This window comes from Mobula birostris, chromosome 8 (genome assembly GCF_030028105.1).
Source record: "Mobula birostris isolate sMobBir1 chromosome 8, sMobBir1.hap1, whole genome shotgun sequence".
NCBI classification, from domain to species: Eukaryota; Metazoa; Chordata; class Chondrichthyes; order Myliobatiformes; family Myliobatidae; genus Mobula; species Mobula birostris.
The window spans coordinates 67,647,650-67,661,281 of NC_092377.1; the positions used below are offsets into that span (position 1 = coordinate 67,647,650).

The 13,632-nt window shown below is 40.7% G+C and overlaps 1 protein-coding gene across 4 annotated transcripts in view; it reads right to left on the reverse strand.

Moving 5' to 3' along the window:
* fndc1 (fibronectin type III domain containing 1) overlaps positions 1-13,632 on the reverse strand; it is a 200,525-nt gene that overhangs the window by 139,038 nt on the left and 47,855 nt on the right. For 3 of the 4 annotated variants that reach the window (XM_072265367.1, XM_072265373.1, XM_072265372.1), the window contains exons 2-3: positions 12,008-12,199; positions 11,744-11,830 (exon numbers count right to left, since the gene is read on the reverse strand). In XM_072265367.1, coding sequence (XP_072121468.1) covers positions 11,744-11,830; positions 12,008-12,199 — 279 coding nt within the window. The remainder of the gene's footprint in view (positions 1-11,743; positions 11,831-12,007; positions 12,200-13,632) is intronic. The other variant, XM_072265368.1, reaches the window with a different exon arrangement.

Here is a 13,632-nt window from a genome sequence, read left to right on the forward strand (position 1 = left end):
GATGCTACCATGTGATATGCGCACCTCTCTTAAAGTAAAAACAAAAGTAAGATGTTACTCCTGGCTCCCTTGCTTTCCTTTCAGTCTTTATGTTTTGGAGTTACAAAACATAATAGTGGTGATGAGGTACTTTTAAAATGAACTTGAGATGACCACCTACCTGTTGAAGCGCAGCAAGAACTTTGAGTTTTAAAACAGCAGTGAGAAACAGTCAAGTTTTTTTAAAAAGTACAGCAACTTTTTTTTCTTCAGAGCAACACATTTTCTTCAGAAAAAGAAAGATGTCTGAGTTTGAAATGAAGGCAGAAAACAGACTAAATTCAAGGGTTCATAAACAGTGAGTACCAGGTGATAATATTCATAAATTTTTAAAGAAGTGGAAATGGCAGGCTACATAATGTAGCCAGATGTGTTCGATTGCTCAATGGATAACTGGCTCGTGTATACTGAACTAATTGCACAGTATATTGAACCGAATGAAATAGTCAATGAGAAGCAAGTGACAGTTTTGCTAAGTGCATTGGGTTAAAAAGCATAAAGTTTGCTTAGAATTTTAACTGCAGCAACAAAAGTCAAGTTGCAGTTTCAAAAAGAGCACTGAACTGCACACTGCTGTTGAAAAGTCTGATCATGATGAGAGTGACACAGGACTGAGTAGCCTTGAGATTTACAATGTGAAGACTAACAATAGACAAACGATACGGCTTATAGCAGAAGTGAACAAAAAACTAATTAAAATGGAATTGGACACTGGCTCAGCTGTTTTAGTCATTCCACAAGATAAGTTTGAACAGCATTTCAAAGACACTAAACTGAAACCTTCAGATATCCAACTAAGAACTTACACTGGAGAAAAGATAATTCCTGAGAATGACACTCGTAAAAATGAAATACAACAAGCCACATTGGGCTTGTATGTGGGGGTCAGCACTGCGGGGCATGATTGGCTGACACAACTACAACATGATTGGAGATCCATCTACTGTTTGCATGCCACATTCCCTATAATAGACTCAACTGAAAGCAATTTAAGAAAGGTAGTAGATGATGCCACAACCCTCTCCGTGAAGTACATAATGAACCGTCACCAACAGAAGACAGACAGGTGTTGGTGCCAACCTCTGTGCCTCTGGTTGGAAAGCATACTGAACCAAGGAAGGACCATGCTGCTCAGATGAAGCATGATAGTGAAAAAAGCAGTTGTCAGACTACAACCATTTTTATAAGCGACCGTTTCTACAATTGCTTTTATAAGAAAGCTTCCGATATGTTAATCAGGCAGTTACTTGCGAAATGTGGCTTGGTTTTAAAATGGAAGAGAGTTCAAGGAGCTTTGGGAAAGTTGCAGATATTTGGCTTTTGTGAGTTTAAACAAACAGAATCTACTCTGCTTGCATTAAGATTATTACCTGAATTTCAAGTGTAAGACAAAAAGCTGCTTGTAGTATTGATGCAAAGACCAAAGCCCAGCTGGGTGAATGGAAAGGCAAAAAGAAAGGAGTAAATGGAGGATTCATCAGATGATATTGTGGATGAGGAAACCAAGAAGAGAGATCAGATCATAAAGGGAGTAATAGAAGGATGAACAAGAGAGTACTCCAGTGAACTAAATATACCTTCCCAAGATCAAAATGAACAAACTAGAATAGAAAGGAACCAGAAAGGAACTAGAATGGAAAGGTCCAGAGCTGTCAGAACCACTTTCTGCAGTCTCAGAATCAATTTTTACAACCAATATGGAGGAGGCTCCAGAACCTGAAATTTTTTTCACAGCTACATCTCACCTCCATTGTCAAGAAAGTCATAATCCCACAAGAGTAAAAAATCCTCCACAGCAATTAAATCTTTAGGCCTGAATTGGACAATTTAAAATATACTCTGCTGTAGGTGTCTGCATAGAAGCTATATATCATATAATATGTATATAGTTGAGATGCATTCTATATTGAGTTGGAGTTTATTACAAAGTAGATAGGAGTGTTGTGTATTTAATATCTCAGTAATATTTGAGAATATTATGAATATATTGTTTGATTAAGCATTCTTGTTCATTTAAATAATTCATTATGTGTTAAATGTAAATATACATGAATTGCATACTTCATGACACCACCACATGATAAGTGCATGCCTCGCTTAAAGTGAAAACCAAAACTGAAACATTACTCCTGGCTCCCTTGTTTCCCTTTCAATTAGTTTTTGTATTTTGGAATTACAAAACATAACACTTTGTATTAGCTGAAATGCAACCTTTGCATCAGAGATGCAAATGGAGGAAAGATTCCAGAACCAGGTACATTCCTTGGCCCATACTTGAAATCTCTGTCAACTAAACTCACTATGAGCTATAAACAGACTGAATTTACAAGCCCAGTGTGCAAAGCCTAACTTTGAAAACACCCATACTTCAAGCCTGGTATTAATTACACCAATCATTTCATATGCCAAGGGCAAACGCAATTGCATTTCACACTGTAGGAAGGCGGTCCAACCAGTGGCTTTCCCATTGCAACTATCAAGAGCGAAAAGTACAGATTCTCTTTGACTGTCAAATTAATCAAGACTGTCATCAGGAAACAAAGGAGCAATATGCTTTCCTCATCAAATGAAAATATAATTTACAATGATGGCACTGAAAATCTGATTATCATTACAACACCCTTTGATGACTTTGGCATAATTGCCATGAACATTATTTCATCAAGTGAATCTTTTACGCATGATTGGAAAGGAAGAATAAAACTACACCTGTGTGAATCGCTGCAACATCTGGTGGCCCTGTGATCTTTGTCTCGGAAACAGATGTAAGTACAATTTTCAAGTGGGTGAACTCTAGCAAGGTGTCAGACCCTGATATTGTACCTGGTAGGACTCTGAAGACCTGTGGCAATCAACTGGAGTGAGAATTCAAGGATATCTTCAATCTCTCCCTGCTGCAGTCTGAGCTTCCTACCTGCTTTAAAGGGTGATAATTATGCCAGTACCCAAGAAGTGAAGGGTGAGTTGCCTCAACAACTATTCCCCAGTTGCACTCACATCTACTGTGATGAAATGCTTTGAAAGGTTAGTCATGACTAGGACCAACTCCTGCCGAAGCAGGAATCTGGATCTGCTTCAACTTGCCTGTCAACACAATGTCTTCCGGTTTAAGATGGTGCTAGTGATACCCAGCATCTACTCACTGTGGCAGAATGCAAAATAAACAAAACTACTAAACACCTTATTAATAATACTTTATTAATAAGTTCATTGCTAACAATGGAGGGGTGTGCAGGGGTGAGCCTAAGCAAGTGGAGGTGAGGCATGGCACAGGCAAGCAGAGGTGGGAGCGAAGAAAGTCTTGATGTCTGATCGGTTTAAATGCCAGGCTGAATTGGAAAGGTCGGGGCAGCTGGATCCAAGCTGTCTGAGAGCGAGGAACAACCTGATGTCTGATCCAAGATGTCTGAGAGCGAGGAACAACCCGACATCTGATCCAAGCTGTCTAAGAGCGAGGAACAATCTGATGTCTGATCGATTTAAACACCAAGCCAGATTGAAAAGGTCGGGTACGGGCCAAATCGTGGCAGCAGAGTCCAAGCTGTCTGAGAGCAAGGAACAACCTGATACCTAATCCAAGCTGTCTGAGAGCGAGGAACAATCTGATATCTGATCCAAGCTGTCTGAGAGCGAGGAACAATCTGATATCTGATCCAAGCTGTCTGAGAGCGAGGAACAACCTGATGTCTGATCCAAGCTGTCTGAGAGCGAGGAACAATCTGATGTCTGATCCAAGCTGTCTAAGAGCGAGGAACAACCTGATGTCTGATCCAAGCTGTCTAAGAGCGAGGAACAATCTGATGTCTGATCCAAGCTGTCTGAGAGCGAGGAACAATCTGATGTCTGATCCAAGCTGTCTGAGAGCGAGGAACAATCTGATATCTGATCCAAGCTGTCTGAGAGCGAGGAACAATCTGATGTCTGATCCAAGTTGGCTAAGAGCGAGGAACAACCTGATGTCTGATTCAAGCTGTCTGAGAGCGAGGAACATCTGATGTCTGATCCAAGCTGTCTGAGAGCGAGGAATAATCTGATGTCTGATCCAAGCTGGCTGAGAGCGAGGAACAATCTGATATCTGATCCAAGCTGTCTGAGAGCGAGGAACAATCTGATGTCTGATCCAAGCTGTCTGAGAGCGAGGAACAATCTGATGTCTGATCCAAGCTGTCCGAGAGCGAGGAACAATCTGATGTCTGATCCAAGCTGTCTGAGAGCGAGGAACAATCTGATGTCTGATCCAAGCTGTCTGAGAGCGAGGAACAATCTGATGTCTGATCTAGGCTGTCTGAGAGTGAAGAACAACCTGATGTCTGTCCAAGTTGTCTGAGAGCGAGGAACAATCTGATGTCTGATCCAAGCTGTCTAAGAACGAGGAACAATCTGATGTCTGATCCAAGCTGTCTAAGAGTGAGGAACAATCTGATATCTGATCCAAGTTGTCTGACAGCGAGGAACAACCTGATGTCTGATCCAAGCTGTCTAAGAGCGAGGAACAATCTGATGTCTGATCCAAGTTGGCTAAGAGCGAGGAACAACCTGATGTCTGATTCAAGCTGTCTAAGAGCGAGGAACATCTGATGTCTGATCCAAGTTGTCTGAGAGCGAGGAACAACCTGATGTCTGGTTGATTTAAGTGCCGGTACAGATTGAAAAGATTAAAGTGTTGGGACCGGAGGTGAGGGACTGGCCTGTTCTGCTCGCTGCCCCGCAGTGTTTAATCAGATTTGCACTGAATGGACGCTGCGACCTGCTCTGGCTGCAGTGATGCCTGGCTTTCCATCAATGGTCCCACGATATTCACTCGACTCTACAATAACCTGAGGTTGTGGCCTACTCAATAGACAATAGGTGCAGGAGTAGGCCATTCGGCCCTTCAAGCCAGCACCGCCATTCACTGTGATCATGGCTGATCATCCACAATCAGTATCCAGTTCCTGCCTAATCCCCATAACCTTTGATTCCACTATCTTTAAGAGCTCTATCTATCTCTTTCTTGAAAGCATCCAGAGACTTGGCCTCCACAGCCTTCTGGGGCAGAGCATTCCATATATCAACCACTCTCTGGGTGAAAAAGTTTGTCCTCAACTCCGTTCTAAATTGCCTACCCCTTATTCTTAAACTGTGGCCTCTGGTTCTGGACTCACCCATCAGCGGGAACATGCTTCCTGCCTCCAGCGTGTCCAATCCCTTAATAATCTTATGTTTCAATAAGATTCCTTCTCAGCCTTCTAAATTCCAGAGCATACAAGCCCAGTCGCTCCAAGCTTTCGACATATGACAGTCCCGCCATCCCGGGAATTAACCTTGTGAACCTACGCTGCACTCCCTCAATAGCAAGAATGTCCTTCCTCAAATTTGGAGACCAAAAACTGCACACAATACTCCAGGTGTGGTCTCACCAGGGTCCTGTACAGCTGCAGAAGGACCTTTTTGCTCTTATACTCAATTCTCCTTGTTATGAAGGCCAGCTTTCTTCACTGCCTGCTGTACTTGCATGCTTGCTTTCAGTGACTGATGTACAGGAACACCTAGATCTCGTTGTACTTCCCCTTTTCCTAACTTGACTCCATTTAGATAATAATCTGCCTTCCTGTTCTTACCACCAAAGTGGATAACCTCACATTTGTCCACATTAAACTGCATCTGCCATGCATCTGCCCACTCACCCAGCCTGTCCAAGTCACCCTGCATTCTCATAACATCTTCCTCACATTTCACACTGCCACCCAGCTTTGTGTCATCGGCAGATTTGCTGTTACTTTTAATTCCCTCATCTAAATCATTAATATATATTGTAAACAGCTGCGGTCCCAGCACTGAACCTTGGGGTACCCCACTGGTCACTGCCTGCCATTCTGAAAGGAACCCGTTAATCGCTACTCTTTGTTTTCTGTCAGCTAGCCAATTTTCAATCCATGTCAGTACTCTGCCCCCAATACCATGTGCCCTAATTTTGCCCACTAATCTCCTATGTGGGACTTTATCAAAGGCTTTCTGAAAGTCCAGGTACACTACATCCACTGGCTCTCCCTTGTCCATTTTCATAGTTACATCCTCAAAAAATTCCAGAAGATTAGTCAAGCACGATTTCTCCTTCGTAAATCCATGCTGACTCGGACCGATCCTGTTACTGCTATCCAGATGTGTCGTAATTTCATCTTTTATAATTGACTCCAGCATCTTTCCCACCACCGACGTCAGGCTAACGGGTCTATAATTCCCTGTTTTCTCTCTTCCTCCCTTCTTGAAGAGAGGGACAACGTTAGCCACCCTCCAATCCACAGGAACCGATCCTGAATCTATAGAACATTGAAAAATGATTACCAATATGTCCACGATTTCTAAAGCCACCTCCTTAAGTACCCTGGGATGCAGACCATCAGGTCCCAGGGACTTATCAGCCTTCAGACCCAACAGTCTATCCAACACCTTTTCCTGCCTAATATAAAATTCCTTCAGTTCATCTATTACCCTAGGTCCTTTGGCCACTATCATATCTGGGAGATTGTTTGTGTCTTCCCTAGTGAAGACAGATCCAAAGCACCTGTTCAACTCGTCTGCCATTTCTTTGTTCCCCATAATAAATTCACCCTTGCAGTGATGTCAGGCTTTGTGTCTTTTGTTAAACTCCAGTCCTGAATGCTATTTGCTTACTTTTATTATTTGCCCTTTTTGTCTCTGCACAATGGGTGTGTGACAGACTTTTTTTCAAATGGGTTCTTTTGGGGTTTCTTTGTTTTGTGGTTTCCTGTAAGGAGACGAATCTCAAGGTTGTATACTGTATACATAACAGATAATAAATGTACTTTGAATAAGTCTACAGCAGGTGCAACCTCACTGGCTCTCCACTCAGCTCTGGATCACGTGGACAATAATAATATCCATGTCAGACTACTGTTTATTGATTACATCTCACCGTTCAACACAACCACACCCTCAGTTCTGATCAACTAGCTCCTCTGTACCTCTCTCTGCAACTGGATCCTTCACTTCCTCAACATCTCCTCCTCACTGACAATCAACACTGGTACACATCAAGGATGCCTGCTTAGCCTATTGCTTTGGTCTCTCTACACCCGCAGCTGTGTGGCTAGGTAAGGCTTAAGTGCCATCTATAAATTTGCCAATGGTACAACTATTATTGGCAGAACTTCAGATGGTGACAAAGAGGCATAGAGGAGCAAGATAGATCAGCTGGTTAAGTAGTGTCACAACAACAACCTGGCACTCAATGGCAGTAAGACCGAGGAATTTCAGAAAAGGGAAGTTGAGGGAAACAAACCAATCCTCATCGAAGGATCAGCAGTGGAAAGGGTGAGAGTTTCAAGTTCCTGGGTGTCGACATCTCTTAAGACCTATCCTGGGCCCAACATATTGATGCAACGGCAAAGAAGTCACAATAGCATCTATACTTCATTGGGATTTTAAGGAGAATTGGTAGGTCATCAAAGACACTCACAAATTTCCACAAACGTACCTTGGAGAGCATTCTAACCAGTTGCATCACCATCTGGTATGGAGAGGCCACTGCGCAGTATCAGAAAAAGCTACAGAAAGTTACAAGATCTGCTAGCTCCATCATGGACATTAGCCTCCCCAGCAATGAGAACACCTTCAAAAAACAATGCCTCAAAAAGGCAGCATCCATTGTTAAGGACCATCATCAACCAGGACATGCCCTCTTCTCATTGCTACCATCAAGGAGGTGGTACTGTAGCCTGAAGACACAAACATAATGTTTCAGAAACAGTGTCTTCCCCTCCGTCATCAGATTTCTGAATGGACAATAAGCCCATGACCACTACCTCTCTTTTTTCACTACTATTTTTTAAAACAACTCATCATTGTAATTTAGTTTTTTATTTTTCTGTAATGCAATGTACTGCTGCCACAAAACAACAAATTTTAAAGCAAATACTAGTGATATTAAACCTGATTCTGACTCTGAGTCTATGTGGAAAGGCATTCAAAAGTTTGACTCCATGATTTTTAAGTGCTTGAAAGCACAGAAGGTTTACTCTCGTTTATTTAGCACTTTGAAACTTATAACATGACTGGATTCTGATTAGCCTTTTACTTTTTTTAATCTCCATTCTGCCAGACAACTTATTTTTTGACCAAATAAGCAAGTTCTTCAGAGGATGCCATAATGAGACTTCAGGCGAGAGGAATTTGTTTTGAGCAAAACATTCATGTGAAGGTTTGTGGATTAAAAGAAAACCTAAATTATTAAGATCAATTGTCTCAAAATGTTTAACTGAACCAGAATTCAGCAGGTTAACAACAAAAATTGGCCATTAGGATTGGACAAAAGACAACCAATAGAGGATGAACTAGAATGATAACACAAGTTGTCAAGGATAAGCAGATTTCTATTATGTACAATGGATACAAGTACTTCAAAGGTCATATCCATATAGCTCCACAAATCACATTGCTAAGGATCTTATCTCAATGTATACCTAATCACATGTTTAGGACAAACATTAAATGGATTATAAACAATACAATATTTCTGGTTACACAGGTAAGTATACCCATCAATCAGCATACAGGATTCTTCAAGTTATGAGTGATTATGTTTTTAATCTACACATCGGATGGCAGACAGGAAAGAATGCTTATTCTAGTAGTTCAATATGTTATTCTTGGATTGTGTCCCAATGACGTACCAGTTCCAAACAGTAAAACCAAGAAAAAAACTCACGAAGATAACAACCAGCTGCATTTATATAGAACTAAGCAACTTCCACAAAAATATCAAAGAACTACACAAGTTATTAGGATAGGTGTTGAAAACGCTTGGTCAAAAAAGTAGGTTTCCAAGGAGCGTTTGAAAGGAGGAGAGTAAGACAGAGGTGTTTTGAAAACCAATTCCATAACTTAGTTCAGCAGAAAACGAAGGCACAACCACCAAAGGTGAAGTAATTAAAATCAGTACAATAGGTAAAGCAGGAGGCAAGCAGAGACGTGGCAGGGATTTAGAGCTGGATGACGTTAGAAGATAACATTAGGACGAGTCAGCCTAGGATTTAAAAATGAGGATGATTTTAATACACAGAATTCCCCAGTCAAGAGCCCTTGTGGGCCACCAAGTAGATAAGATTAAATGCTGAAAGAAACTTAGTTCAAAAGAATTAAATTTTCCCACAAGACATAGAAGCAGAATTAGGCTATTCAGCTTATGAGACTGCCTTGTTATTCATTCACGGCTGATTTATTTTTTCCTCTCAACCCCATATACCTGCCTTCTCCTCAATCTTTGATGCACTCACTAATCAAGAACCCACCAACCACGGCTTTAAATATACCGAATGATTTGGCTTCCAGACGTCTGCAGCAATAAATTCCACAGATTCATCACCATGCCATAAAAGAAATTACTCTTCATCTGTTCTAAAGGGTCATTCTTCTACACTGAGGCTGTGTCCTCTATTCACAGCTGTCCATAGCAATGAGTTTCATAGATTCACCATCCTTTGGCTGCGGAAATTCCTTCTCAACTCTGTCCTAAAATGACATCCCTCTATTCTGAGGCTGTGCACTCCAGTCCTAGACTCACCCACTATAGAAAACATCCTCTCCACATCTACTCTATCTGGGCCGTTTAATATTCAATACTCCCCCCTCATTCTTCTAACTTCAATGACCCAGAGCCATCAAATGCTCCTCTGACATTAATCCTTTCAGTTCTTGGATCATTCTCATAAACCTCTTCTACAGCACATCTTTTATTAGATAAGGGGCCCAAAACTGCTCATAATACTCCAAGTGCAGTCTGACCAATGTCTTATAAAGACTCAGCATTACATCCATGTTCTTGTATTGTAGTCTTCTCAAAATGAATGCTAACATTGCATTTGCTTTATTATCACTGACTCAACCTGTAAGTTAACCTTTTGGAATCCTGCACAAGGACTCTAAAGTCCCTTTACACCTCTGATCTTTGAATTTAGAAAATAGCCTACAGCTTATTCCTTCTACCAAAAGTGTATACAGGAAGATACACTTCCCTACACTATATGCCACCTGCTACTTCTTTGCCAGTTCTCTCAATCTGTCCAAGTCCTCTGCAGTCTCAATAATACCTGCCCCTCCACCTATCATTGTATCATCTACAAACTTGGCCACAAAGCCATCAAATTGGTCATCCAAATCATAAACAAAAACGTGAAAAGAAGCAGTCCTAATACCGACCACTGCTGAACACCACTAGTGATCAGCAGCCAACTAGAATAGGCCAATTTTATTCCGACACTCTGCCTCCTGCCAGTCAGCCAATCTTCTACCCATGCTAGTATCTTTCTTGTAATACCATGAGCTTTTATCTTGTTACGCAGCTTCATATGCAGCAACTTATCAAAGGCCTTCTGAAAATCTAAGTAAACAACATCCATTGACTCTCCTTTGTCTACCCTAACTGTTATTTCCTCAAAGAATTTCAACTGATTTTTCAAGCAACAGTTCCTCTTAAGGAAACCATGCTAACTTTGGCCGATTTTATCACATGCCTCCAAGTGCCCTGAAATCTCATCCTTAATAATGAACTCCAACACCTTGCCAACCACTGAAGTCAGACAAACTGGCGTATAATTGCCCTTCTTCTGCCTCCCTCCCTTCTTAAAGAGTGAAGCGACATTTGCAGTTTTCCAGTCCTCCAGAACCATTTAAGAATCTAGTAATTCCTGAAAGATCATTACTAATGCTTCCACAATCTCTTCAGCTACCTCTTTCAGAGGTTTTACCATCTACCTTCATCTCTCACCTAATAATAGTATCCATTTCGACTTCCTTAGTTATCAGGTTCCAACACTTGTAGCCTTTGTTCATCTGTTTATCGCCCTCTTGCCATCTGTTTTCTGTTTCTTTTCCACCTACTATCCTGCCACCTGTGTACCAACTCTACCTTCACCCCGCAATTAAATTCCATTTGTCCATAATCTTCCACCCTTCTTCAGCTTATCTATTACCTACTAGTCCCTGTCTCAATCCTCTCCCCATATACTCAATACCTTTCTGCTCCACTCCCAGTCCTGATCCAAGGTCTTGGCCTGAAATGCTGATGATTTCTTTCCCCTAAGATGCTGCTAAATCCTTTGAGTTTCTCTGGCAATTTGTCCTGATGCCACGACCTGCAGTCTTGAGTCTCCAGTCTAGATAACATAGTCTGGAACTTAATTGGGGTGGTAAAATAGAATGAGTTTTGTTAGAGGTACCGTGTTCCAGATCATTAGAAGCTGTTTAATTATGAATCATTCCACAGAGAATAAGCACAACATGCTTACCCACCACTAAGGATTTTATTGCATGAATATGTGCCTGCAATTTGTAAAATTTCATTGTGTGCTGAATTGATTTGTACATTTTGTGTTCATGATTCATTGGTTATAATCCGTTCAAAGTTTCTCCCAAGGATATGATTTTGTATGCACAAATTTAAGTTGTAGAATATGGTTTGCAAGGTTCTAAGATTTTCAAGCATCTAAGTACCTCAGGAATTTCATAACCAAAGCCTCAATAGCTTAGATGTCTACAGTCTAACTGGGGGGGGCTACTCAAAAATATAAAACCAAACATCAGATGAATTCAGAGACGTGTTATTGAAATAGTACTAGATGTGTTTAGCATCTGGCGTGTATTCTTTGGCAAAAAGGTGACGATTTGTTTTCCTATATTTCATGGATCAGCATATTTTGCAACTTACCAGTGGCACTCTGTGCTTTGTACACTGGATATTTCTCTCTGATGCGGCCTTCTGCTGTCACCAGCAAAAAATGCAATTCCCCTGGCTCTGGAACACATGGCTTACATCAGTGAATTATCATAACTTCTGGAAGTTAACTGGCAGACTTAGAAGCCACATTATTTCAATTACAATGCTAATAAAACTTATAGATCTGAGGAAATCTAAATTAAATCTGGCTGGTCTCATTAATTCGTATAACAAGGATGCCAGTGACATACTTACCAATATCCTCCACAATATAAGAATGTTCATTTTTCCCCACTTTGATGAACTTGATGTTTTCCAATGTTTTACCATAACCAATTTTGTAATGATCCACAGGTCTCTTGGACACATCCTGTGGTGATTCCCAGAGGATTTTCAAGCCCTTTTCAAGAGGCAGAACCTTTACATTCTTCACTATCAAGGTGGAACCTACAGTTAACATAAGAACAAAATACAGCTAAACAAAACAACATTCCTCTGGGACAATGGTGCAAAACAGTACATATATAACATACAACACATAAAATAATATTAAAAGAGAGTAAAAAATATTCTATAGATGCACAAGCTGACATTAACTGCAGATACTATATTTAAATTTATCATGATATGATGCTACTGGTGCTGTCATACTATCTGCCAGCTTTCAAGCACAAAATAGATTAAAACTTTGAAAAAATACTTGAAATGTTGTAAATTTGTCTGAGAAATCTATATTTTCTAATTTTTAATGTCAGCAGCTAAAGAACCTAACTTTGGAGAATGCTTGCACCAGAATCATCTCACACAATTTCCATTCCTAGCAGAACTCCTGGAAATTAACGCATCCAGGACTTAATGCTATTACATAATATGCTGGGCCAAGTCAATGGTAAGCTGGCATCCAATTCTGGTTTTGGTGGAGAGGGATCAATGGTGAAGTAGGGGAAACAACACAATTAAAAGGCTTTCTGGCAGATCCATGTAATACACATAAAATGCTGGAGGAAACTAGAAGGCCAGGCAGCATCTTATGGAAAAGAGTAAACAGTAGATGTTTCAGGCTGAGACCCTTCATCAGGACTTGCGTACTCTTCTTTACTGATCCTGCCCGGCCTGCTGAGTTCCTCTAGCATTTTGTGTGTGTTGCCTGGATTTCCAGCATCTGCAAATGTTCTATTGTTTGGCAGATCCATGTGTCCATTTCCAACATAAAGATGGACTTTTACTTCTTGGTATTTTGAATATACTTAAGATATGAACCTGGAATATCACTATATAAAAATCTAACTACAAACGTAATTTAGAAGTTCAGCATCAGGGAGGCCAACATTTAAACATATAATGAGATGGCACTAGAACGAGCTTTGGTGAACTAAAGAAGGGCTGCGCTGCCACCAAAACTTTCACTAAAGCAAAATTAGAAAGCAGTGGCAGAAATTAAACATTTTATTTCTGGGTATGGTAAGTAGATAAAGCTAGAACAAAGGAGATGTAGCTGACAAAGGTGGCTAGAGATGATCACAGAGATAGCAAGGAAGATCATAATATGCACCATTTAGTAGACCTATCTTGTAAAGCAAGTTCCATTTCTTTCTTTGGCAATGAACACAATGAAATGCATTGACTTAGTCCAACTAGTTCCATATACCATATGACCATAGGATGTAGGAACAGTATTAGGCCACTCAGCCCATCGCATCTGCTCTGCCATTTCATCACGGCTGATTTATTATCCTTCTCAAACCCATTCTCCTGCCTTCTCCCAGTAACCTTTGATGCCCTGACTAATCAAGAACCTATCAACTTCCACTTTAAATACACTGAATCACTTGGCCTCCACAGCAGTCCATGGCAACAAATTCCATAGATTCAATCGATGT